The 27,821-nt window shown below is 46.8% G+C and overlaps 1 protein-coding gene across 1 annotated transcript; it reads right to left on the bottom strand.

Moving 5' to 3' along the window:
- Positions 1-321: 321 nt before the first annotated feature.
- BOD1 (biorientation of chromosomes in cell division 1) lies at positions 322-12,642 on the bottom strand. Its single transcript, XM_040262731.1, has 4 exons — positions 12,268-12,642; positions 8,317-8,441; positions 2,049-2,245; positions 322-1,100 (listed from the first exon to the last, which is right to left on the bottom strand). The coding sequence occupies exons 1-3, from the start codon at positions 12,502-12,504 to the stop codon at positions 2,050-2,052; spliced, it is 558 nt and encodes a 185-aa protein (XP_040118665.1). The 5' UTR covers positions 12,505-12,642; the 3' UTR covers positions 322-1,100; position 2,049.
- Between the last annotated feature and the right edge of the window lie 15,179 nt (positions 12,643-27,821).

Below are 27,821 nucleotides of genomic sequence, written 5' to 3'. Positions count from 1 at the left end.
TCAGAAACTTTCAGGTGTTTCTGAACTTCCGAATCAGACTTTGCATGTTGTTTAAAATCCCCTGGTGACACTTCTGCAAGTTCAGGAACAAGAATACGGCCCTCAACTAAAGAGGAGGATTGGCAATGGTCCGGGGAAGAGAGGACCACTTCTAGGTATACCCGCTAGCTTCAGGACGATGGTAGTTCCAAGATGTGTCCACCAGCCCTTCACTGCCACCAAGTCATGTGTTTGCACAGGAATGGTACACAGACGGAGGAGAAAGGTTATGCTCCATACATGGGGTCTAAGAGTTAGCTGAAGTTTCAGAGTATCAAATGATCTAATTACAAAACTCAAGTCCCTTTATTCACTTTCTAAAAAAAACACAAACATGAGAATAAAATAAACACACCCAACTCACTAGCCCTTGCAGGATAGGAAGCAGCCCTGGGTAGAGAGCCTGCAAATGTCTCTCCTTACACTTAAGTCTGCATCTTCTCAGGCATTCCAGGGTCCTGTTTTGACACCTCTTGCAGGGGAAAGGAAATGGAAGCTAAAAAGAGTCACCTCCAAGAGGGTCACAGTGACCTTACAGCTATTTGATGCTAGTGGCTTGTAAACTCTGATTTGCAACTCTCAGAAACTGATACTATCAACTCAGCATTGTTAAAACCCTACCACCCCTGGCTAACCTTTACTGTTGATTCTTTGAAACTTCATCTTTAGGGCTGGTTATGGTCCTTCACTGTAGCTTCTGATTATCCTCAAGCACAAACCCTAAAATCCATACACAGTCTCTAAGTTCAAGTACAAAGGTTCGCTTCAGGACAAACCCCAAAGTGATGTAGTGTTTCTTAATATGTCTGTAGTGTCTACTGGGTGCCACCCCCCTGGACAGGCTAGCTGGATGGCAGCACAATATGGGGGCCCACATGGTCAACTCTTCTATAGCCCCACTTGCTCCCTATTCTATCTGGACGCTGCCCCACAGTCAACATTGAATTCTGAAGTCAGTGAGGACTTTGGCCTGTCTTCATTCTGAAGCTGTACTCTTATGTAACTGAATCCAGTTCTTCACCATTAATTCAACGCAGCTTCCAAAACATGTCAGGCATATTCTAAAAAGAAAGATAATCAAATCAAAATGTTAGTTTTGTATTACGTTAATTTTATGTTCCCAAAGGAATTAAGCTAGAAAGAAAAACTTGAAGCGAATGTTTATACTCCATAATGGAATTGAGGTTTTCTCCTAATACAGGCACAAAGGGACAATTTGTCTCATGAGTTTCCCATGTGAGCCTGATGTTCTTGCTTTGTTCACTCACTGATGCTTAGTTTACTAATCAAAAATAACAGACATCTTACAGACTCTTTCAAAGAGAACACCAGTGTAGAATGAGGGGGTAAGGCACACCGTGATGGTTGCCCGCGATGTCTGAGTCCACCACAGCTTACTTGTGATAACTTCCCCAAACCCTGCAAACAGCATTGTTGTGTGCATCTCGAGCTGATTTTTAAAATTAAATTTCAAATGTGAAAAAGAAAAAAAGGGCGCTCATAGCAGAAGAATCCCATGCTAACTGACAGTGGTAAACTGAAATCCTTAATAGATACTACAAGGAAACCCAAGAGGACTTAAAGCGGATTCTGAGCGCCACTGAGGAGGCACTTTAGAATGCACTGCTTGGTTTTATATTCAAATTGTAAGCCCAAGTTAACTCAATGTCCGGGGGAGAGACTCATTTAGGCAATTTCACAACAAGACTTTAATGTGAATTTGGCGTGTGCATACCCAGCATCCCAGCTGGTTTCTAATGAAGCATCTATTCATGGCTTAAATGTTCAGCTCTGCTGGCACAGAAAATCACACTCACTGACATAGGAAAAGGCTACTAATTAGTTCTCAGTAAAAAATTACTCACAACAAAATGAAATCCATTTGCAGTAAACACTTTTCTGAATAGATAAGAAACGTTAACCTTGGTAATGGCTTATCCCTTTTCTATCCATTTCCTGTGTCTATAAGCCGGAGGTGAATGCTCCTGGACAGAAGGCGGGACACTGACCTTAGGAAGTGTCTTGAGATGGAGCAGCAGGGTCCTGGCTTTCAGGCTCTGGAGGCGGTGCTGGCACGGCTTCTTTTTTCTGGGCTGCCAGGAACTCATGAATTGCTCGTTCTATCTGTGGTCTGAAGATGTGGTTCAGTTTGGGATCCACCACCTGGGAAATTATTCTGTCCACTCCAGCTTCTAACATCCCTGACCTTGAGAAGACAAACAGATTATTGCATTATTTAGCCTGCAAGTGTCATGGGACAGCGCAAGAAGTATCCACCTGGTCCAAGGGACAGGCCCGTGAGAGAGTGCTTTCAAAGGACGGTGCACTGAGCACACAGGGGTCAAGCCACGATGTCTTTAGAGGGCAATTCATTATTCCTAATTCACAATCTCAGCCACTCCCAATGCAACCTTGTACAGAAGAACCAAACAAAACTCCCCCAAAGACAAACAGGACGGTCGAAAGAATTGACGCCATGGGTAGATTTGAAAACCTCAATCCAGCAAAGCCAGCAGGCCTCCCACTTGACTCCACTTCCCTCAATATCTATTCTTCCACACGTCAAAGCAGAAGTGGGCCCCAGCAGCAACCTGGCTGCTGCTGCTGCCAAGTTGCTTCAGTCGTGTCTGACTCTGTGCGACCCCACGGACGGCAGCCCACCAGGCTACCCCGTCCCTGTGATTCTCCAGGCAAGAACACTGGAGGGGGTTGCCATTTCCTTCTCCCATGCATGAAAGTGAAAAGTGAAAGTGAAGTCGGTCAGCCGTGTCTGACTCTTAGCGACCCCATGGACTGCAGCCCACCAGGCTCCTCCGTCCATGGGATTTTCCAGGCAAGAGTACTGGAGGAGGGTGCCATCGCCTTCTCTGAGCAACCTGGCTACTAAGCCCTAAATCTTATACAGCACAAACCAGTCAGGGCTGGGAATGCTTACAGCATCCTCAGCAATTCAAAGGCCTTCAAGTTGTGCTACATACAAGGTAACGTGGAAGCAAATAAGTAAACAGACAAGAAATAGATTGTTTCTAAGCTTCTAAGGGGCTAAAATACAGCCCCAGTGCTTTTTGAAATAGAACAAAAATTAGTCAAAATGTCTATATTCAGACATTAGGGGTGGGTAGCAAGGAAGATTATGGTCATAGGAAACAATCACATTTGAAGAGTTTGGAACATAGATCATGCAGGTCAAACTGAATTGTTCTCCTCAAAGGATTAAAATATTCAAATACCATTCACAAGTGTGGTGGACAGGTTTTACTTACTTTCCTTTAGATTTGAGTTCTTAGGCCATTCAAGGTTTTGTCTGGGTAAAAATAGGTCCTGATGTAACGGGGCAAATGGTGTGTCAGAGCACAGCGGAGACAACCGAGCAGACACACGCAGTGATGAGAGAGATGAGAAACAGGCCCTGAACTGGTTAGGCTGAGCAGTCAATAAAGTGCTCCGTAAACCCAGTGGTGACAGACAGCTTATCAACAGGAAGCCCAGATGTAGATAGTGTGTGCCCACGGAACACCAAGGCCAGCAGCAGCCCCTGGGTCAGTGGGGAAGCAAAGCCACCTCTCCTTAGTCACAAGCCAAGGGCTACCAACCTCCATCACCCTGCTTCCTGTGTCAGGTTCCCAGGTCTCTTTCCAGTTCCAGCTGTCGCTCAGTCGTGTCCCACTCTCTGCGACCCCGTGAACCGCAGCACGCCAGGCCTCCCTGCCCATCACCAACTCCTGGAGTCCACTCAAACTCACGTCCATCGAGTCGGTGATGCCATCCAGCTATCTCATCCTCGGTCGTCCCCTTCTCCTCCTGCCCCCAATCCCTCCCAGCATCAGGGTCTTTTCAAATGAGTCAGCTCTTCACATGAGGTGGCCAAAGTACTGGAGTTTCAGCCTCAACATCACTCCTTCCAATGAACACTCAGGACTGATCTCCTTTAGGATGGAGTGGTTGGATCTCCTTGCAGGCCAAGGGACTCTCAAGAGTCTTCTCCAACACCACAGTTCAAAAGCATCATTCTTCGGTACTCAGCTTTCTTCACAGTCCAACTCTCACATCCATACATGAACACTGGAAAAACCATAGCCTTGACTAGACGTACCTCTGTTGGCAAAATAATGTCTCTGCTTTTGAATATGCTGTCTAGTTTGGTCATAACTTTCCTTCCAAGGAGTAAGCATCTTTTAATTTCATGGCTGCAGTCACCATCTGCAGTGATTTTGGAGCCCCCAAAAATAAAGTCTGTCACTGTTTCCCCATCTATTTGCCATGAAGTGATGGGACCAGATGTCTTTACTGGAGATGAAAATCTGACCAAGGAAAACAAAATACCAAGAGTACAGCTCCCTTTCCTGGAGATTTTAAAAGTGCCAGGAGGAAGTAAGAAGTATTGTTAGGTGCCTAAAATAGAAGATGAAACAAACAACTATCATGTAGATTTCTCCAGGCTGGAGACTAGGCTACGGCATCTGGGCCTGAGCAGTGGGGCTGGCCAGCCAATGCTGAGGGCTGCAGCGTCACACTGGCAGGGTTAAGGAGTGAATCTTCACTGTAAAACATCATTAGAATTTACCTCGAATTCAAAATGTTAGCAGGAATCACAGACAAATGTCTCAGTATGACATCCAAATTCATGTTTTCAGGTTAAACACATTCTAGATCAAAGTGAAAAGCAGGGAATAATTACGTAGTTGGTAAAACTATGAAAAAAAAAAAAAGGCAAGGAAATAAGGACCATCCAAGTGAGGAGTTGGAGAAGGCAAAGGCACCCCACTCTAGTTCTCTTGCCTGGACAATCCCATGGACGGAGGAGCCTGGTGGGCTGCAGTCCATGGGGTTGCTAGAGTCGGACACGACTGAGCGACTTCACTTTCACGCATTAGAGAAGGAAATGGCAACCCACTTCAGTGTTCTTGCCTGGAGAATCTCAGGGACGGGGAAGCCTGGTGGGCTGCCGTCTATGGGGTTGCACAGAGTCGGACACGACTGAAGTGACTTAGCAGCAGCAGCCGCCAAGCGAGGAGTATGGTCAACTTCTGAGAGGACGGGTACTGGGAAAGGTGGGAGGCAGGGCTGGGATGGGTAGGGTGTGGGGTTTGGAGGGTGCTGGTAATGTTCTATTTCTCAACTTGGGTGGGACTACAGGGATGTTCTAATTATTTGTTACACTGCATTTCTGTTGTAAGCACTTTTCTGTGTTACATTTCATATGAAAGGTATATGAAGAGAAGTGCCACATGCATACCTCAAGGATGATATCAACACACATTAGAAATTAACAGTAATGTTGACAGTCTTCATGCCATTATTGGCACCTTTTCAAATATTTAAATTATTTTGTGCTTTATTTTCTTAATATGGTTGCCAATCTTTTATAAGGTAGGGTTAAAAAAGTTTCATCTGATTTGTTACTTAAGCTGTCAAATGTTTTTTTTTAAGGACTAGCAATAACTCATATGCAGAGTACATCATGAGAAACGCTGGGCTGGATGAAGCACAAGCTGAAATCAAGATTGCCGGGAGGAATAGCAATCACCTGATATGTAGGTGACCCTACACTTACGGCAGAAAGTGAAGAGAACTAAAGAGCCTCCTGATGAAGGTGAAAGAGGAGAGCGAAAAAGTTAGCTTAAAACTCAGCATGCAGAAAACTAAGATCATGGCATCTGGTCCCATCACTTCATGGCAAATGGACGGGGAAACAACAGAAACAGTGTGAGACTTTATTTTGGGAGACTCCAAAAATCACTGCAGATGGTGACTGCAGCCATGAGACGCTTACTCCTTGGAAGGGAAGTTATGACCAACCTAGATAGCATATTAAAAAGCAGAGACATTACTTTGCCAACAAAGGTCCATCTAGTCAAGGCTACAGTTTTTCCAGTGGTCAGCTATGGATGTGAGAGTTGGACTATAAAGAAAGCTAAGCACTAAAGAACTGATGTTTTTGAACTGTGGTGTTGGAGAAGACTCCTGAGAGTCCCTTGGCCTGCAAGGAGATCCAACCAGTCCATCCTAAAGGAAATCAGTCCCGAATATTCATTGAAAAGACTGATGCTGAAGCGAAAACTCCAATACTTTGGTCACCTGATGTGAAGAACTGAATCATTTGAAAAGGCTCTGATGCTGGGAAAGATTGAGGCGGGAAAAGGGGATGACAGAGGATGAGATGGTTGGATGGCATTACTGACTCAATGGACATGAGTTTGAGTAAGCTCTGTGAGTTGGTGATGGACAAGGAGGCCTGGCGTGCTGCAGTCCATGGGGTTGCAAAGAGTTGGACATGACTGAGTGACTGAACTGAGATTGAGTAATAACTCATATAAGGACCAGTGCCAGACGTGAAGCAGCTGCTTTGTGATTGGCAGCCATTGTCCCCTTCTTTTTGAAGGACTCCTGTGCCAGTCTGCTCACCAGAGGCACAGGCCATGGGTAATGAATCCAGAGTGACAAGGCACTGGACATCTTCTGGAATCATGCTTCTTCCCTTCCTTTGAGAGCTTTTATAAATTTTAGTTACATTTACAAAGATTCAGATTTCATCAGCCATATTCAAAGTGTCAGCATGTTAACAAACGTTCTTTTCTACTTCACAAAACTTTTTATTTTGAAATTATATATTCATAGAAAGTTGCAAAGAAATACATAGGGAGGTCCATGCACTCTTTACCCAGACACCTCTAATGCTTGTACTGTGCACAACCACAGTACAATATTGAAGCCAGGAACATAAGAGGGAAAATTCTGTAACCATATGTGGTGATGGATGTTAACTGCTTATTGTGGTGATCATTTCAAAACATACATGAATTGAATCACTATGCCTGAAACTAATTACACCTGAAACCAATAAGCTGTATGTCAACAACACCTCCGAAAAGGCAGGTGGCGGGCAAAAAACTCCAGAAAACCAGCATGGGTACTCGAACTCATTTACATCTCAGTTATAGCTGCATTTGTGTGTCTGCATACACGGCTCTGTGCAATTTTATCGTAAGAAACCTCATGAATCACAATTACGCACTTGTATCCCACCCTCTTCCAGCTACCCTTTCCTAGCCACACTCACATCCCCCCAACCCTAAGCCCTAGCAATCACTAACCTATTTTCCATCTCTATAATTACATGTCAGTTCACGAATGTTATGGAAGTGGAATCATGCAACATGTATCTTTTTGATACTGGTTTTTTTTTTCACTTGGCACAATTCCCCACCATTTCTCTTTTTAAAGAGGAACGCATCACAAGCTTTTAGATATTCTAGGAGAGTGAGTGGATCAAGAAAACCTGAGCATAAGCACTGGTATTAAGAATAAAAAAGAAAAAGCTTATCTCAGGACACCAGATTTCATGAGCCACCTCCACTTTTGTGCCCAGTGATATGCAGAAGTCACTTGGATGCACAATCAATAGCACCTCATTAACTGAGGTTCAGCTTGCTATTATGAAGAATATACTTTTAATAAAACTTCATGCCTTCTTGAACACTACCATTACACTTTAGAGGGGTCATGTGGATTCAGAAAATCTGTGTAACTCACACTGGCTTGTGAGAAGATCCAGCTGCTCTTGCCCAAGGGTCAAACACTGATATATTGGTATGAGCTTCAGTGTATGTTCATGCTACACTGAAAACTTCAAAGAGTCTGAAATATGTCTTACAATTTGGAATACTTTTCCTGGTAGAGACGTGCACAGGAGGCCTCTGTAGGTATCAAGAGTTTTAATTGAGTTCTTGACTTCCCTGGTGGCTCAGACAGTAAAGCATCTGTCTATAATGTGGGAGACCCAGGTTCGATCCCTGGGTTGGGAAGATCCCTTGGAGAAGGAAATGGCAATCCACTCTAGGACTATTGCCTGGAAAATCCCATGGACAGAGGAGCCTGGTAGGCTACAGCCCATGGGGTCACAAAGAGTTGGACACGACTGAGTGACTTCACTTTCTTTGGTTACTTGAACTTAACTAGGGGGTGGGGGTCTGCTGCAACCTGTATGTCTTATTTGCTAGAAGGTACCATGCACTTGGGGCTTCCCAGGTGGCTCAGTGGTAAAGAATCTGCCTGCCAATGCAGGAGCCACCGGAGACACAAGTTCAATCCCTGGGTTGGGACGATCTCCCGGAGGAGGAAATGGCAATCTACTCCAGTATTCCTGCTAGGATAATCCCATGGACAGAGGAGCCTGGTGGGCTGCAGACCATGCATTTGACCAAACAGGGCCTTTCACTGGCCTTTTGAGTTACACTGGTGGTTACCGCCTTTTCACTTTCAATTCTGCTTACTTACTGAACCACACTCTGCCTCAGACCATTTCGCAATTGGTTTTTGTTCATCGTGGGATTCCATTCCTGCTTGTCCAGATGTGTTGACACAAAATTATCCACTTTTTGCCTCAGGTTTTGGTAAGCTGGCTACAATATTAAAAAAGAAAGGGGGGGGGGCAAGGTCAGAAGTTACATGCACCAAACTTTTGTAAATTTGCCATTCAGATCACAGATTTTCATAGGAATGCAGAATTTCAAGTCCTTGATTATACCCCAGCATGCCCATGACGTCACCATACAGCACAGCAGCTCGGGGACTAACGACCAACACGTGTGCCTACTTCAGGGCACGCATGTGTGCGTGCTGAGCCACTTCAGGTATGCCCAAGTCTTTCAACCCTGCAGACTGCAGCCCCCCAGGCTCCTCTATCCATGGGATTCTCCAGGCAAGAAGACTGGAGCGGGCTGCCATGCCCTCCTCCAGGGGGTCTTCCAGACCCAGGGATCAAACCCGCGTCTCATGTCTCCTGCACTGGCAGGCAGGTTCTTCACCACTGGCACCACCTGGCAGGTAGGTATGAGGCCGGATGCTCTACTGCCCTGCTCAGTTTTCAGATAACTCTATGAGGGTGGTCTTAGTTCTCTTCTGCAATCACATTAAAGGATTTAGGTTCAGAAAAAGTAAACAATTTGCCTACAAGGCTAAAACGTGGCAAAGTCAAGGTCAGACCCAGGCCATTCCCAAATTAAAGGAAATGAGTTCTAGCCCAGCTCTACTGCTTACTAGTTCTGTGACTTTCAACAAGTCAACCAACCTGAGTCTCAGTTATTTCCATCTGTAAAACAAATATTACTGCCCCACTTACCTCATAGGGTGTTCTCAACAAGCAAGGGCCCACGAAAGCCCTCTGTGTAAAATGAAGCCACTCAGCCCTCACAAACACAGACTGAAGTCAAAGTCTATGGAACACTGGGAGAGGCTGACAGGAAGCAAAACTTAAGTCCCCAAAGGAGCCTGACTGGCAGCACTCCTCTCTAAAGCCAACTAGTATGAGGAGAACAAAATCAGAAAGGAATTTGATGAACACAAGGAATGCATGTGAACACAAGGTGCATTCTGAGCCTCCAAAGACCTTCTGGTACCATCAGCTGTTGTCCAAACCAGGTGTAACAGTGTGCATTGCCGTTTCACATTTCACTCCTCTCTCCTACCACTGTGGCCAACTCACTGATGTTGCATTTAGCAGTGTGATTTTCTTTGGCCAATGAAGTGTCTGGTAGCTCAACTGGTAAAGAATCTGCCTGCAATGCAGGAGACCCTGGTTTGATTCCTGGGTTGGGAAGACCCCCTGGAGAAGGGAAAGGCTACCCACTCCAGTATTCTGGCCTGGAGAATTCCATGGACTGTATAGCCCATGGGGTCACAAAGAGTTGGACACGGCTAAATGAGTTTCACTTTGATAATACTGTGTTGCTGACAAGAAGTCCTAACGTGGTTGTGCCATCTGGCAAGGCTCTGGTGCTCTGGTGACCTCCTATGAGGGTCTATTCTTTGCAACCTCTGTCCCTCGGGCCTGGGATGTAGGAAAACTACCTATGCAGAGATCTTCCCCCAAGCACAGCTTGGACCTAAGCCCAGGTTGCCTATAGCTGAGCCACCAAGTCTATCCAGATCAGCTGAACTTTAGCTGACTTGCAGTGCCATCAGCATGCAAACAAACGCTTATTATAAGCCACTGAGATTTGGTTTGTTACGCAGTGTTACTCTGGCAAAAGTCTGTTAACAGTCAGGTACATGAGACTGACAAAGGGGTCAGGAGGTCTCCACTCTGTGAGTGGGCTCTTCCCAAAGGCCGTGACTCACAGACTCTCCCCCAAACCTGGAAAGAGAAAGGCCCGGAGACGGATGAGGACTAAAACTCACAGACACCCATGCACTACCCACCTAGCAAGTCCTTCTTCCTGGTAATTACCTTCCCCTCTTCACAAGGATAGGGCAGTGGGTGCCACATTCTCCTGGCCCCAGGGGTGGCTGCCTGAACCACGTTTAGACAATACAGGTATTTGCTGGGATTTTTTTTTTTCCTTTAACTGGAGCCATTTTGAGAGGAAGAAGCTGTAAGATGTAACCAAATGGATGACTCTGCTCTGCAGTGACATGGGTTAGATAGCCCTGCTGGAGAATTCTTGGTTCCAAATGCAGCCCTACCCTTCTGGCAGTTTTTAAAAATTTTATCCTTCCTTACGATTCCCACGAGTCAATAGATTCTCCCCCTTTGCTCACAGGAGTTAGATTTGTCACTTGTCACCATCAATCCTGATACTGTATCTTTTACTATTCAAAACAATTCACCCAGTTTTAGGTAGGACTGTTACTGAAAAGGACAAAGGACAGCTAACGTCACCAACCAAACTCTAACCTTAACAGACCCTGACAATATAGAAAAATCCCTTCAGTTCATGAAGTGAAAGATCTACAGTGCCTGTCACTAACGTTTTATTATACTATCACTTTTCCTTAACCTATCAATCTATTCTACTTATAAATATTTTGGATGCATTGCAAAGTAAATTACAAACATCAGCAGTACATACATCCCTTCCATACATCTGCAGTCTGGGGTGGAGCCTAACAATACGCAAATCTAACAAGTTCTTGGTGATGCTGATGATCCAAAGACCACACTGTGAGAACGGTGGGACTAAAGCAACAAAGGATGTGCCTGGAGACGTACTACTTCAAGAGCTAAAGCAACCTGGTGACAACCAGAAAGAACATCTAAGGGGGTGTTAAGTGGTGAAGGCTCTGATTCCCTCTACCCCAACAGATTCTCAATACCGACTAAAACAAATGTATACTACATCGGGTTAAGCCACATAAAACCTAATGAGACATAAGAAAACATAGTGGAGAACTTCTGATGGGAAGCTGAGAGCACCCAGGACTGGAAAACGTGAAAGTTCTGTCAATACGTATGCTAAAAAAGAAAAATTAAGTATCTCATTTCAAGGAGAGAACTGCTCCATGAGTTTTTTAATCTTGGAGAATAACAGTATACTTACTATACATATTGTCTGGTCTACACTTCAGTTTTCTACACTAGAATACACACTTTGAGGACAGGAGAGTGACATGCTTGACCCTGTGTCCAGAAACCTCACCAATAAATGTTTAATGGATAACCTATCTTTAAGGCCTAGTTTTAAGCTCACAATCTTCCTGTGAGGCAGGCAAAAGATTTCCATGTTGGGCTCAGAGAGGAGAAATCACTTCCCTAGAGGAGCCCATTCAGTAAGAGCCTCCTATGTCTACAACCATAGTCTTGTGAGAGAAACTTCTGAAAAGGGAGTAAAAAAAAATATTTCAGCGACTATTCTTTGACACTTAACACCGGTGACTTCACTGAACACAAATGAATCTGGGCAAGGTCAAGTGAAACAGTATTAGCCAGTTGACCTATGGCATTAGGATCTAACAGAGAATCTTTCAACCAATGATGGAATACAAAATAAGGGTGCCGGTTCTACGAAAATGTACTTTAATTAACTGCATACTCAAGCCTGCAAATCACTGAGCTAGAGAAAAGGAAGAAAGGCTGATGTTTGTGCATTCAAACCATTCCTGCTTACTTACCCGGTTTTCTCCGGTGTTCTTAACATACTGAGATTTGTTACGGTTGTGCTTAAAGGAGTCTCATCTTGGGAAATACAGGGTCGAGGCTGTAAAACCGGTACTGGGTCCCCAAGTTTAGAGTGCTGTTGGGCTAAGTCGCACAGAGCAAGGATGGGGCGGGGAGCCGAACCCACGTGGACATCCCTCAGAGAGCTTCCTATACTGCCCCAAGCGGTCTCCTCGCTGCTGAGATTTGAAAAGCACCTTTTGTTTTTCTCTCGGATTTGGAAATGCGAAGCTGCAGCCCTAGCAGCTTCACGCCCAGCCCGCCCCCCATGAGCCCAAGCCGCCTCAGCTGACCTTGGTGTCCACGTCGGCCAGGCAGTCCCGGCGGAAGCTGTCAAAGAGACCCCGGCTCTTGAGTTGCTCCACGATGAGCGCGATGAGCTGCGGGTCGCCTGGGGGCAGTGAGGCCGGGTTGATGGGGCCGCCGCCCCCGCCGGCCCCGCCGCCACCCGCCGCCGCCCCCGCCGAGGCCGGGCCCGCGCCGCCGCCGCCCACCGCGCCGGTGCCCCCTCCGCCCCCGCCGTCAGCCATGGCTGCGCGCCGGGCCCTCCAAGGGGCCCGAGTAAGGCTTCCTCTCAAGAACAGAGAGCCTAGGTCGTGGAGAGGTGGCGGAGGGGCCTGAAAAGGAGAAGGCGGCGGCAGCAGGGACGTACGAGGAAGGGGCGGAGGAGGCGTCGACAGCGGCCGCAGCAATCTCTCAGGTAGCTGAGCTGCCGCCGGAGGCGGCGGAAACCGCCCGCCGCGTCCCGGACGCTCTACGGATGACGTCACCGCCGACCTTTGCATTGTGGGGCGGGAGGTCTTCCGGCCGGCAGCTCCCGCTCTCTTATAGGCAGAGGTCTGGCGGATGGAAACTACATCTACCGGCAGGCTCCGGGCTCGCGTCTCCAGTTGCGGGAAAGGATGGGACTTGTAGGCGTAAGCCCTAGTTATTGCTGCAGCGTGGGCTGGCCTTCGTCGCCCTCACCCCGTACTGCCCCCTTGCTCTAAATCTGCGCATTCCCAGAGTACCTGATTGTAAGAATCGTCTGCTAGGCTGATTGAATGCATAGATTAACAGGTTTGTCTCTTAGAGATTCTGATTCAGTATTTCGAGGTCGTGGCCTGGGAATTCCTGATTTTAACGTGTATTCCCACGCCCTTCTTGAGCAACAGATATGATCTGAGAAATGTGGTAAGCAGTGGACAAGTCACATTTCTTTTATTCAAACATTGTGGGTTTTATTTCCCCTTCTGATTTTAGTAGAAATACATACTTATTTTAGAAAATTGAAAAATAACAGAAAATTGTGCTGTAGAAAAGTTCCCTGATTGTGTGTGTGTATTTCTTTCCGGATAGGTTTTTTTTTTTTTTTTTGGCTTGCTTGGTCTGACTCTTTGCAACACGCATGGACTGTGGCTTGCCAGACTCCTCTCTCCATGGGATTTTCCAGGCAGGAATAATGGAGTGGGTTGCTATTTCCTTCTCCACGGGATCTTTGCCACTCAGGGAACAGAACTCTCATTTCCTGTGTCCCCTGCTTTGGCAGGTGGATTCTTTACTACTGAGCCACCTGGGAAGCCTATAATAATAATAAATGAATGTTGAGTAATTGGAATATTACAGGCATGATACCGAGTACTTTGTATACACTACTTCACAATCTAAAGAGCAGTTATTATCACTATTTTGCAGATCCAAAAATGGAGGCACAGAGTTTGTTACCCTGATCACCTAGCTAAAGGTGGAAGAGGAGGGGTTGAAGTCAGGTCTCCTGAATCCAAATCTTGGCCATGTTTAACCTAAGGTGTACTACATCTTACGAGCTGCTGCTGCTAAGTCGCTTCAGTCGTGTCCAACTCTGTGCGACCCCATAGACGGCAGCCCACTAGGCTCCTCTGTCCCTGGGATTCTCCAGGCAAGAATACTGGAGTGGGTTGCTGTTTCCTTCTCCAATGCATGAAAGTGAAAAGTGAAAGTGAAGTCTCTCAGTCGTGCCCAACTCTTACCGACCCCATGGACTGCAGCCTAAGCTGACATCAAAGGTAAGGCTTTTTTTCTCATTTTTTTTTTTGTAGCTACAATTCACCATTGGAACTGCCACCACTATCCTCCCTTCCTTTCAGCTTTTGCCTGTTACTGACTAAACTCTTACCCGTAACGTAGGTATTGTTATTTCCTCATCTTCCATAAGCAGTGGAGGGTATGTAAATAATAAATTCTTCAATATCCTTGGCTCCTAAGAAGAGAAATAATAGAGATCTCTCTATTATGGATGCTCTCCTCTCCAACATTTCCCATTTAAAAGCATTTAGCCCTTAAAATGAATATTGGGGTGTTACAGTTTACACTCATCCTTTAACTCAAGTTCAGTCTTCCTCAAAGGTTAAGTTAACAACCAACATTATCTCTTAATACTTCAGCCATCCTGGGGATTTCCTAATGACTATTTCTCCTAATTGTTCCCACACTTATCACCCACTTTTAGCCCCAGGAGAGGCCTGGGTTCAGGCTGCCTGGGCCCCCAGGTTCATTCTTCTCTAAACTCTGATCACTTTGACCAGCCTCTTCTCCATTTTGACAGGCACACCTTACTCTCTTTCCTCAGGGTAAACTTTTCTGACCTTCTGACCTAATTGGTCTGCCTCACTTTTATAGACGCTCAGAGCCTCTTTCTTGTAACAATTATTTTAATTGAGAGTGAATAATTCATAGGTTAATTGGCCACCTGTTCCCACTGCTAAAGTTTTAGAGCCAGGACCACAGCTTGCTGTTCATCGCCATGTTTCCAGCCCATAGCTCAATACCTAGCTGAAAGTCGACATGTACATTTTGGTCTATTTCCTATAATCATGGAATAAAGTCAGAGAGACTGTCTGTGTTGGGGGTGGTTGGAGGAGGGTGTCATTTGTAGCCACATCTTGCAGAAAAAGCAGGGGATGATGGATTAATCCATCATGACCAAATGGGTAAGTGATCCCGGAGACTGACAGCAAATGGTTTAATTGTTTGTCAGTATCATGAGGACCTTGTATCATATCCTAGTTGCTAGAATTCTGAACTGTGAAAACAGGTTGAATCTTATAGCTGTGACCTTGTGTCTGGAATCACTATAAATGGGTTGTGGTGGGGTCAAGGGGATGAGGAGAAAGTAATCAAGACTGGTGCAATTGCTAAGTCGTATTTGACTCTCTGTGACCTCATGGACTGTAGCACACCAGACTTCCCCGTCCTTCACTATCTCCCAGAATTTGCTCAAACTCATGTCCATTGAGTCGGTGATGCCATCCAACCATCTCATCCTCTGTCGCCCCCTTCTCCTGGCTTATTACTCATCCAGAGTTGCAGTAACATACAAAGACATGTAATACACAGTGATTGTCACCAGGGAGCGCCATTGCTGTACTAATAATCCAGGATCTTTAGAAATTTCTACACAGATATTGTTTTAATTTTGGCCCAGGTAGTGATCTCATTTTCAGATATCCTTTAGGAAAAAATAAGCGTTGCCTCTCATTGTTACACTTTGTCTGTAGCACATTGCCTGAGCCCAGTGAATTGTACATATTAAGGACTGGAATATTTTATGTCAACGACTGCAAGGCTAAACCTGGATCTCCAAAAGAGAAAGGGCAGAAACTGGAAATGAGATCCGTAATTTGCCGAGGGAGATAGGAAAAAGCAGTCAAGCATGAGGGCTTTCTGCATCAGATGACACTGGATGGGAATCCCGGCTCCATCGCTTTGGGGTGGTGTGACTGGGAAAGTTGCATCGTATCTCAGAGCCTTAGTTCCTCAGGGCTCTGGCGAGGATGAAGCTTCAGTTTGACATTCTAGTTAGTGTAATTCCTGGTCCTCAGCAAATGTTGATAATATAATACAGTCACAAGTTTACATTTGGGTTGGCAAGTTATTTAATTAACCAGCGTCTCCTCTACTAACTTCTAAATTGCATGAAGGGAGGATTTGTCTTGTTTATCATTGTGTCCTTAGCACCTAAATAGTGCCTGATACGTATAGGCTCTTGGTAAATATGGATGAATGAAAAAGAATAATGAGTAAAGGGAAAATTTGCTCTTCTAAGTATATAATGTAATGTAATGTTAGTCGCTCAGTTGTGTCTGGCTCTTTGCGACCCGTGGACTGTAGCCCTCCAGGCTCCTTTATCCATGGAATTCTCCAGGCAAGAATACTGAAGTGGGTTGCCATTCCCTTCTCCAGGAGATATTCCTGACCCAGGGATTGAACCCTGGTCTCCCACATAGGAAGATTCTTAACCATCTTCTAAGTATCAGTTCAGTTCAGTCACTCAGTCATGTCCGACTCTTTGCAACCCCATGGACTGCAGCACGCCAAGCTTCCCTGTCCATTACCAATTCCCGGAGCTTGCTTAAACTCAAGTCCATTGAGTAGGTGATGCCATCCAACCATCTCATCCTGTTGTCCCCTTCTTCTCCCACCTTCAGTCTTTCCCAACATCAGAGTCTTTTCAGATGAGTTTGTTCTTTGCATCAGGTGGCCAAAGTGTTGGAGTTTCAGCTTCAGCATCAGTCCTTCCAATGAATATTCAGGACTGATTTCCTTTAGGATTGACTGGTTTGATCTCCTTGCAGGCCAAGGGACTCTCAAGAGTCTTCTCCAACACCACAGTTCAAAAGCATCAATTCCTCAGTGCTCAACTTTCTTTATGGTCCAACTCTCACATCCGTACACAACTACTGGAAAAACCATAGCCTTGACTAGACGGACTTTTGTTGGCAAAGTAATGTCTCTGCTTTTTAATATGCTGTCTAGGTTGGTCATAACTTTTCTTCCAAGGAGTAAGTATCTTTTGATTTCTGGCTGCAGTCACCATCTGCAGTGATTTTGGAGCCCCAAAAAATAAAGTCTGGCACTTTTTCCACTGTTTCCCCATTGTTTTGCCATGAAGTGATGGGACTAGATGCCATGATCTTAGTTTTCCAAATGTTGAGCTTTAAGCCAACTTTTTCACTCTCCACTTTCACTTTCATCAAGAGGCTCTTCAATTCCTCTTCGCTTTCTGCCATAAGTGTGCTGTCATCTGCATATCGGAGGTTATTGGTAATTCTCCCAGCAATCTGGATTCCAGCTTGTGCTTCATCCAGCCTGGCATTTCACATAATGTACTCTGCATATAAGTTAAATAAGCAGGGCTACAATATACAGGCTTGATGTACTCCTTTCCTAATTTGGAACCAGTCTGTTGTTCCACGTTCAGTTCTAACTGTTTCTTCTTGACCTGCATACACATTTCTCAGGAGGCAGGTAAAGTGGTCTGATATTCCCATCTCTTTAAGGATTTTCCACAGTTTGTCCTGATCCACACAGTCAGCGTCCTTGGAGTAGTCACTAAAGCAGAAATAGATGTTTTCCTGGAACTCTCTTGCTTTTTCCATGATCCAGCAGATGTTGGCAATTTGATCTCTGGTTCCTCTGCCTTTTCTAAAACCAGCTTGAACATCTGGAAGTTCACGGTTCACGTATTGCTGAAGCCTGGCTTGGAGACTTTTGAGCATTACTTTACTAGCGTGTGAGATGAGTGCAATTGTGCGGTAGTTTGAACATTCTTTGGCATTGCCTTTCTTTGGGATTGGAATGAAAACTGACCTTTTCCAGTCCTGTGGCCACTGCTGAGTTTTCCACATTTGCTGGCATATTGAGTGCAACACTTTCACAGCATCATCTTTTAGGATTTGAAATAGCTCAACTGGAATTTCATCACCTCTACTAGCTTTGTTCGTAGTGATGCTTCCTAAGGTCCTCTTGACTTTAGACTCCAGGATGTCTGGCTCTAGGTGAGTGATCACACCATCATGATCATCTGGGTCATGAAGATCTTTTTTGTATAGTTCTTCTGTGTATTCTTGCCACCTCTTCTTAATATTTTCTGCTTGTGTTACCATTTTTGCCCTTTATTGTGCTCATGTTTGGCTGAAATATTCCCTTGATATCTCTAATTTTCTTGGGGAGAGCTCTAGTCTTTCCCATTTTATTGTTTTCATCTATTTCTTTGCATTGATCGCTGAGGAAAGCTTTCTTATCTCTCCTTGCTGTTCTTTAGAACTCTGCATTCAGTTGGGTATCTTTCTTTTTCTCCTTTGCCTTTAGCTTCTGTTCTTTTCTCAGCTATTTGTAAGGCCTCCTCAGACAACCATTTTGTCTTTTTATGTTTCTTTTTCTTGGGGATGGTTTTGATCACTGCCTCCTGTACAATGTCATGAAACTCCATCCATAGTTCTTCAGGCACTCTGTCTATCAGATCTAATCCCTTGAATCTATTTCTCACTTCCAGTGTATAATCGTAAGGAATTTGATTTAGGTCACACATGAATGGTCTAGTGGTTTCCCTACTTTCTTTAAGTCTGAATTTTGCAATAAAGAGTTCATGATCTGAGCCACAGTCAGCTCTGGGTCTTGTTTTGCTGACTGTATAGAACTTCTCCATCTTGGTTGCAAAGAATATAATCAGTCTGACTTTGTTATTGACCATCTGGTGATGTCCATGTTTAGAGTCTTCTCTTGTGTTGTTGGAAGAGGGTGTTTGCTATGACCAGTGTGTTCTCTTGGCAAAACTCTTCTAAGTATAGGAACAGGCTATTCAAGATTTTTGATACTACCCTCCACCAAATGGCAGAATATCATCAATATATTGGCTGTGTTTACAGAGGGGTCAGGTACAATCCAGTGAGCTGTCCATAATGAATGACTGAACTGGACTAGGAGCCTGGAGCTGAGAGCAGGCCCCAAGGTTAGAGGAAAATCTGTGGGTTGCCTTGGTATCCTTCCAGTCTTGCAGGAGCATTCCAGAATCTGGGGCTACATTTAGACACCACGCCCACTTGGGTTAGACAGGTTGTTGGTCCTCATTCATGCTCATGGTGTGGCCCTTTTCCTCCTTGCTTCCATATCTTCATCCAAAGAGCCTTACCAAGTCTTTGGCCATACAGATGTTCATTTTTTAATTGACAGTATACGGCGTTTCTTGAAATTTCCTGTCTGTAGTATATTGGCTACATCTGTACCAAGGGATCTCAGCTGCTTTTTGTTTATTTCTTTGTGATGTTTTCCAGCATCTCTAATGAGCAACTGGATCCAAACACACACTCAGGAAACAAGGCTTTGATAAGCAGGTATCCTCAGCACCGATCAATACTATCACTGCGTCTCCCACCAAATATGCATCTTAGATAACATGTCAGGCTGCAATGTTTTTAGCACATGGTCATTTCAAATTATTATTACTATAGGATGCTTAGTGAAAGAGGCGATCTGATATAATGTAAGAAAAGAGTGGGAAGTTTGAAATCTGGGTTGAGTTTGGATTGGGAACCTCAATTATCACGTGTGTGACCTTGAAGAATCCATGAACCAGTCTGAGCCTCAGTTTGCTCATCTGTAAAATGAGCATATTAACACTTGCCATTTGTTGTTGTGAAACAGATAGTCTGTATGCAGAACCTGACACATAGTTGGCACTCAATAGCTAATAACTAATAATACGGTCTTGATACGACTTCCTAGTGTACTCAGTTGTAGTCTGTTATTGGGCAGAAATCTTGATTAATATGTCTTTATTTTATTATTATTTTTCAAAGTATTTTTATTTGGCCCCTCCAAGTCGTCACTGTAGCGTACAGGATCTTTTAGTCTCAACATGTGGAATCTAGTTCCCTGGTCTGGAGTTGAACCTTGGCCCCGTGGTTAGGAGGGTGGAGTCTCCGGGGAAGTCCCAATATGTATTTAGAATTATACTTATTACTTGCTAGTTTCAATCTTTTGATTACATAGAGAACCGCTTAGCCAGTCCCTAAATTGATGGACTCAGGGAAGCCAGATTCATGGTTGGGCTGTCCACGCTATTGCTGTTGGCATCTGGATCCATTCTGTCTGTCTGCTGTTCTCACACAGACAGTGCTATCTGTCATTCTCCAGTGACTCCCCTATCGAATCATATGCTTCTAGTTGCCTACCCAGTATCCATTCCCTTTCTTATCATCAAAACCCCGTTTTATCTGGAGCTTCAGTGTGCCTTGTTAAAGTGTCTGCCCTAGATTCCTTGGGTTGCTAAGGCTGACCATAGGTGTCAGTTCTGACCGAGGAGATAGAAGCTGAGGGTGTCTGGGAAGGCTTTGTCTTGCTGATGAGCCTCTGCCCCACCGGGCTGTCAGTATGGAGGTGCAGCAGTCCTGAACCAACACCCTGAGGGCTAGTTGTGGGGCATGTAACTGGTCCTGGCCAGTGAGCTGTAAGCAAAAGGGATTCGTGTCCCTTCTGGGCTGGGACATTTAAGTACTAACATGAGACCCTCCAAGAATTCTCCTTTCACCTGCCATGATAACCAGCACAATTTGAGATGGTGGCTGATCTATCATCCTGGGCCCAAATGAGAGGTCATGGGTAGGGGCTCCAGCTGGCCCCTAATGGACCAGCAGGATTGAAAAATAAACCTTGGTTGTTTTGAGCCGCTGAGATTGTGGAGTTGTTTTTTACTGCAGCCTAATCTAGCCCATCCTGACTGATACAAACCTGACCGAATTGCTCCACTAAACCCATCATTGTGGAATGACCGAGCATTGAAACTAACAGACAAATGATTGGCTAAGAGTGTGAATGAGTCAGCTTCCTTCTCCTGGGCCCCATCCCTTCAGATCATGTCTAGGAATGACTATAAATCCACCTAGTTCACTACGTACACCTGTGTAGATGTCTTTGGTTAGTCTTTCTTCAGCTTTGGTGTTCATCAAAATTCCCTGAGGACCTCATTACAAATACAGATGCCCAGCCATCCCTCAAGTCCACAGAATCGTTCCCAAGAGGTGGGTCATGGCCATTTGCATTTGTAACAAGCTTCCTAAGAGATTCTGACAATGGGTTCAGATCAGGAAACTTTGCCTGTTTGGGTAGAAAATTCTGACCCCCATCAACAAGCCCAAAAGGGTGATTATTTTTTGGCATGTTGGTTTTTTAGCTTCTCTTTGTTATCCCCACCTCAACCTCTACTCCCAACTCTCACCCTTGTTCCCAGCTGGCCACTTATACCTAAGTGATTACCTTTGGTTGACGGTGCCCTTGAACATATCCTTGACATCTCCCCTCTGGCTCTTGCATCTCTTGTCTGTAAAGAGAAGCACGTTCATACCTTGAGGGAGGTCATCAATAGTGGTTCCTGAGAATGGAAGTGGGTACAAAGGGTACAGAGGGGTGCAGGTAACTGCTCAAAGCAGCCGTGGGGACGTCCCACAGAAGGTGGCATTCAAGCAGGGTTCTCATGAGTGTGGTGGGTGTTGCCCTTCTTTTTGGAAGTGCCTTTGAACATGTCCGTTCATTTGGGCCATCCCCGCCTGTGAGTCTCTGTAGGATGGGGAGACCTCTTCTATCTGGCAGGCCAGACACTTGATTTCCCTGCTTCCTAAGCATATGGTTTCCACTCCAGCCATTAGAGGCCACTGTGGCACTTGGTGCAGCAGGTGGCAGGTGGAGAAAGCATGTTCCATGCCGGGAGGTGGTGTCCTGCCTTCAGAGGGCCGCAGTGGGGGTCCCACAGGGGTGTCCAGTATCTGTACAATCCATGTCAGAGCACCTGATGCTGTTCTGACCCAGCACTGGGGTGGTGGCGTCTCCGTGGAATGTCCAGTGCTGTGATTTTAGGGGTGACTCCTGTCCACGTCATCTCCAGGCTTGGATCTCTGGCCCTCCCAGGGATTTCAGGAGCCACTCGTGTTCCTTTTTTGGGGGGTGAGGGTTGCTGTGCTATCTTCATTGTGCAGGACTTTCTCTAGCTGTGGCCAGCAGGGGCTGCTCTCTACTGTGGTGTGTGAGCTTCTCACTGCCTGGCTTCTTGCTGCTGAGCATAGGCGCCAGGGCACACGGGCCTCAGTACTCGCGGACCCTGGGCTCTAGAGCACAGGCTCCGTACTTGTGACACACAGACTCCGTTGCCCTGCGGCGTGTGGGATCTTCCCGGATCAGGAATTGAAACCCCTTGTCTCCTGCATCTGCAGGCATAGTCTTCACCACGGAGCCATCAGAGAAGCCCCACCCCATATTCTTTACTGCATAACTTTACTGATTAAACCAGCCAGAGTTCATGTCTGTTGCAACTAAAGGACCTTTCCTGGATAAGTACATAGAGAGGAGAGAGGATCAGAGCCCCACTCAGGCAGAGGGTTCCAGCTTGAGCAGAGGCCCAGGATCTTGAAGAGCATTGCATATATTCTGTAGAGGGATGCCAGTCCCATGGGGTTGCAGAGCACGTATTTGGGGTAGAGTGGGGACCAGCAGGAGATCAGGTGGATGAAATAAGCTGGGAGCTCAAATGCTACCATTTCAGGAATTAAATTTGATCTTGGAGTGGAAACAGTGGGCTTTAGATAGGACAGGAGTACCAGATCCAAAATTGACAAAGATTACTCTGGGACAACATGGGGTGTGATTGGACCTGGTGGAGCTGGGGGCAGGGAGACAGATGAGGAAGTGGCAAGAAGTATCTCATGTGGTGGATGCTGGCTAGGGCGTCCCTGCCCCTTGAGATCTGGCTCAGACTGCTCACTCCTTCCTTGTCACTGCCCACCCCGCCCTCCGCCCACCACCACTATCCTAGGCCCTGCAGAAGGCCAAGCCTGACCCCACGACACAATTTCTGCAACTTCTCCATGATCACCACTGCATCAGAACTCCAGCCTCTACTGTGTTCCTTTTAGTTTACGGATTTTCTTGTGAAATGCAGCACCTTGATTCCTTGACATGGATTGAAGTTCTGAGAGTATCAAAGGAGAGACTGACATTTCAGCAACATTAAAAACAAACTGCAAATTGTACTTTCAACCTCCTTGTTCTTAGACGACTTTATATGTCCCGAGGGATTCATGGTCAGCTGTTTTTCCCCATGGGCACACCAGCCTCTGTCCCAGCGCGTCACCTCCTCTCTCCCCTTACCCGCTCTATCTCATCTTCGCTCCCTGCCTCGTGGTTTGCCTGTGAAATGCCAGATACTCCTGCCTGACAGGTTGCCCCACAGATGATGCCTCTCAAGCCCTCTCTTCCAAACTCAGTTCCAGGCCCATGAAAGAGGCCATCGGAACATGAGGTCACACTTTTAACAAGCCCCATGCTCCTTCGAAGACAGCAGTGGTTAACAGTTACTTTTCTGCCTCTACAATAGCTTTGCGCAGTTGAATTTTGCTTTTATTAATAGTAATTATAAACCACAAAATAACAGAAATTCGTCTGTCTCATGGAAAAGTCTGGAGGAAGACTGACAGGGGAGCTCCATGACCTTTAGCCTCCCAGGCTCCTCTGCAGTTGTGAAAGCTCTGACCCAGGAGGGCTGCTTAAGTCACCAGGCCCTAGAGCTCTGTGGAGCAGGTTGGGAAGTGTAGCTGGACCTCTGGTACAACCCCTGGTTAAAGTGTGTTTCGGGAGGAACTAGTGGTTTGTGCTGTATCAAGGAAACCCACTTGTCTCAGAAGCTCCACCTGCACTTTCCCTGGACTGGATCTTGAAAGAAGCTCAAATGTTTAGTCTGTGGGTTGTGGGGCACCGTGGTCCCAATAGTTGCTCTCACTCCTTTGGAAGTGTCAGCTTTGCAGCTTTAGGAAGGGCTGGGGCGCAAGGCCACTCAGGAGTCAGCAGATGCCGCTCACAGTGCCCCACTCCCTGCTTTCCTGGGGCTCAGTCTGGCAGGCACCTCTCTGCAGCTGAAACAGAGTGGGGCCCAAGAGGCCTGTGAACACACTGGAAATCTCAGCTCTTGTTGCTCACAGAGGATTTATTTCCAGAGGGATCCTGGGGCTACCGAGAAGTGCTTTTCTTTCTGGGAAGACAGTGCAGCCGCTGAAGAGCCTGTGGGTGAGGACAGCGTTGCTTCCTGCCTGAGCTCCAGGAGCCTGGGTCAGCTCCTGGCGCTGGCCTCTCCTAGCCCGTCTAGGACTTCATTGGTGGGCTGTGCGCTGAGCACTTGCTGCTGCCACATGCTGCTAATATTTGAGTGGACTCCTTCCTGGGATCACACTTCAAAGTGGGGTTTTCCTCCATTTTAGGGGTGCTAGAGAAATATACAGGTCCCAGTGGCTCAACCTAAAATGAAACCCAGGTCTCCTGCCCTTCATTCCAGTGCCATTTTCTTCTATTCCCTCCCGAGGAAGGCTCTGATTGGCAGGTTCCGTTTAGTGGGCTGTGGACATCACCAGGTATTCTCAGCTCTCTGCCTTCTAGGCCCAAGGCAGTATTGTACATGCTGGCCCCAAGGCAGGGCCATGTGACTAGTTCCAGCCAATGAGCCAGGAGTAGAGTGATGTCACTTTTGGACTAAACTCTGTAATAACGGCTCCAGATCGCTCTCTCTTGCAATGATGATGGATGCTCCATTAGCCTGGGCTCTGGGTGACCTAGAGCAGAGCCCTCAGCTGACCCTTGATGGAGCTGTAGAGTGATCAAGAAATAAGTCTTTGGTGTTTTAAAGTTATTCAGATTTAGGATTTTTTTGTTGTTGTTACCTGGCCTGACCTGACTTTACCTGCACACGTACCATCTGCTTGGTTACTTCGCATTTCAATGCCCTTCCTATTTTGAGGGTAACCTCCACCCTCTGAGATTTGTTGGGCAGCAGAAGGTGGAGGTGCCCAGTGCACGCTCTCCCAGCTCCCCTCACAGCCCGGGTGCAGGCACACGGCCAGGGTCAGCAGAGGCCGCGCCAGCGGTGGCGCCACGGGCCCTGTGTCTGCAGCAGCTGCAGTGGTGCTGTTGCTCGGCCGGATTCATTGCAAGAGTTTGAGCTGTGATTCTGGCTGTGTGACCTCCCTTTATTCCTGCCTACCTTCTCAGCCTCGCTCTCCACCCTTCCTGTCTCATCTGTGAGCTGCTCAGCATCCTTTTAATGAATTTGCTTTCAGTTTAAATCACCCATACTTCATTTATGTTGCGTGCAACTAAGAGCTTTGGATGGATACAACCAAATAGAGGGCAGTGTGGGGTGGCACAGGAGCCAGGAGCTGGAAGGAAGGATCTGGCAAAATGTGCCTGACTTTTCTCCCTTGCACAAATTGCTTCTCTGGAGCAACTTTTGTCTGTCTTAGGCCAGAGCAAACCAAAGTGCTGGGTAGTAGGAGCTCTGGTTAGACTTGGTCAGCCTTTTGGGCACGTGAACCTCACTTTTCTTATCTGTAAAAGGGCCAATGAGAGGACCTCACTTATAGGGAAGTTGTGAGGCATGTATTTGAAAGAGAATATATTTGAGGAAGTTCTGGGAACCATAAAACAAAACCCCAGTGCAAGTTCACCACGTTATTCTTCTGTGTTAACTTGCCCAAATATATCCAGGTGGGGAATCTTGGATGGCACGACAGGTTAAATGAAACCCATTCTTCCTGATGCCACCGTTCTGTCACTCACCTCTCGGGAGGCCACAGACCAGTCCTTACAATTCAGACCCATCTGAGATTCTGCTCAGGAGACCGGAGACCTCAGACTGGAGGGGATGAAATGATTCCTGGTGGGCTTGGTGAAGGCAGAGAAGCACAGAGGTGGGAAAGGATATTAGGCGTTGTTCTATTCAATCCGCTCCATTTTGAGAGTCCACAGAGAGAGAGAGAGCCTCCAGCCCCCGGCCACTCAGCAGCTCTGTGGCTGAGCTTGGGGTTGGGATGTAGATCTTTTCATTTTGACAGCGTGCCTTCGTCTGGAGATACACATGTGCTATCATCCAAGGATGCAAAGAGAACTCGAGAATATGATAACTCTTCCTCAAATTAACAACCCCCACTTCCTAGCAACCTGTGACCGATGGTCCTTATCCCCCGATAGGGAAGGATCTCCGGAGCACTGTTTCTGTTTTTCCTTTCTTAGCCCTCTAAACACTTTATTGAGGGAGGCTGAAAACTGCTGAATCGATTTTTTTTTTAATTAGCACAGAATCTGAATCAAAGAAATTTGGAAGAAGAGAACTTTCTCATCCAAGTGGCTGCCGGCAGGCACCCCCACCCCGGCTGACGCGCTCCCTTGTTCTCGCCTGCTCTGCCCCAGATTCATGGGCTGCGCTCGGGATCGTTGGCAGTTTTCTCTGCACTGTCCTGACAACCTCCGGCCATGAAACTAAAAAGCTAGTTACTGAATCTCGCTCCTCCCGGCTTTGTCCTTGCCAGGGATTCAACAGAGAGATCTGGAAGAGGGAGCCTCCCCGCGCCTGCAGCAGGCTGAAATGCCACCAGAATGACAATGGGCTGGGGTGTAGGAGGAGGGGAGAGTGTGCAGCGCGCCAGGAATGAGTGAATGAGTGAAAGGAAGTGAGAGAGAGCGCGAGTGAATTTTGGGCTTCAAATAAAAAAATTCCAGGGTCTCAACAGAGGTGCTGGTGTCTGTACTCCAAGGCTTGCTACCAAATGCTGAGCTGGGCACTTTTCCCCAGGCGGGTGCCCTCTGGCCCTCTGCCAAGGTACAGAGCTTGGGGCTGCAGAAGGGGGAAGCAGGACTTTGGGGGCGGAAATGGCTCCAAACTGGGGCAAGCCCTGGGAGGCCAGCCTACCCAGTCAGCTTACTGTCTGGCCAAACTCTCCCTCCCGTTCCGCTACCACCTCAAAGGTCTCCGCTGAATTTAGACATTAGTACTCGCTCCACATACCCTCCCCACTACCCCTCCCCAACCCACTAGGGGAATTTTAAGAAATCCACAAAAACCAGAGGAATTTTGATTACCCTTAATTAAGGAAAAGCTTTCCAGAAGACCACGTGACGGGTGACTCCCTGTGACATGGGTGTCCCGCAGCTGCAGGAGGGTGGGGCAGCCCCGTGGCTCTGTGTCCTCTGCCCTTGGCCCTGGGACTCACACAGAGCCAGGTCCTGGTGGATGTTTGTAGGAACGGCTTCTTTCAGAGAGCTCTTGTTCCTGCCTCATCCCCTCCCTAGACTTGGGGACTGACGTAGGGGTGTGTGCGGAAGCGGGAGAGTGAGGTGTCTGAGCAGCGGGCCTCCAGGGCCAGGCTGAGTGGGGTCTCTGACTTGATAGCCAAGAGACCTCAAACCAGTTGCTTAACATCTCCAAGTGTGTCTCCTTATCCCTGGCGTGGAAATCACCATGGTGACCACACTCAGGGAGGCTGTGAATTACACAAAGACCTCCATGTCTGCATGCCGGGTAGTCAGTGTTCAATAAAAAGAGAAACTTAACTAGGCATACACCCAGAGCCCCTCCTGACATAGGGAGACTCTTCTCAAGAGCTTCCACCTCACCACCCACAGATCTTGGATTGGTCTCGTGACTGGCCTGGCCTGGCATTGCAGGGACCTTGGGAAGCTGGGCTGGTCCTTTGTGTTTTAACTGAGCATGTGCACTCACTCACTCAGCCTCTCTGTTCTCCTTGTTCAGTCGCTCAGTCATGTCCGACTCTTTGCAACTCCATCGACTGCAGCACGCCAGGCTTCTCTGTCCTTCACCATCTTCCTGAGTTTGCTCAAACTCATGTCCATTGAGTCGGTGATGCCATCCACCCATCTCGTCCTCTGTCATCCCCTCCTGCCTTCAGCCTTTCCCAGCATCTCATTTGTTCACAGAGACTGTTTCCCAGTCTCTCATCTGTGCACGCAAGTATTTATCGAGTGCCTTCCACACGCTGTTTTGTGCTGGGGTTTGAGCTAAAAGAGCAAGTGAAAGGGCGGCTGATCTCAGTTCTTGAAGCTCACAAGCCAGCAAGAAATAAACAACGTCAAAGTCGGAATCATCTGCGGCCCAGATCAGTAGGTGATCAGGGAAGGCTTCTCTTGGGGGCAACATTTGAGCCTAGATCTAAATAGTAAGAAGGAGCGGCCACATTCAGGCCTGAGGGAAGGGCAGCCCGGGAAGGAAGCAGTAATTTGG

Source organism: Oryx dammah, unplaced genomic scaffold (assembly GCF_014754425.2).
Source record: "Oryx dammah isolate SB20612 unplaced genomic scaffold, SCBI_Odam_1.1 HiC_scaffold_20, whole genome shotgun sequence".
Classification (NCBI taxonomy): domain Eukaryota; kingdom Metazoa; phylum Chordata; class Mammalia; order Artiodactyla; family Bovidae; genus Oryx; species Oryx dammah.
This window is presented reverse-complemented; position numbering and strand designations above follow the sequence as displayed.

Excerpts from the sequence above, each read along its gene's own strand:
- BOD1 (XM_040262731.1), bottom strand. The coding sequence starts at position 12,504 with ATGGCTGACGGCGGGGGCGGAGGGGGCACCGGCGCGGTGGGCGGCGGC. Across the intron at positions 8,442-12,267 it reads TGGCCGACGTGGACACCAAG|CCAGCTTACCAAAACCTGAG; the intron begins GTCAGCTGAGGC and ends TTAATATTGTAG. Across the intron at positions 2,246-8,316 it reads CTGAGGCAGAGTGTGGTTCA|GTCAGGGATGTTAGAAGCTG; the intron begins GTAAGTAAGCAG and ends TGTCTTCTCAAG.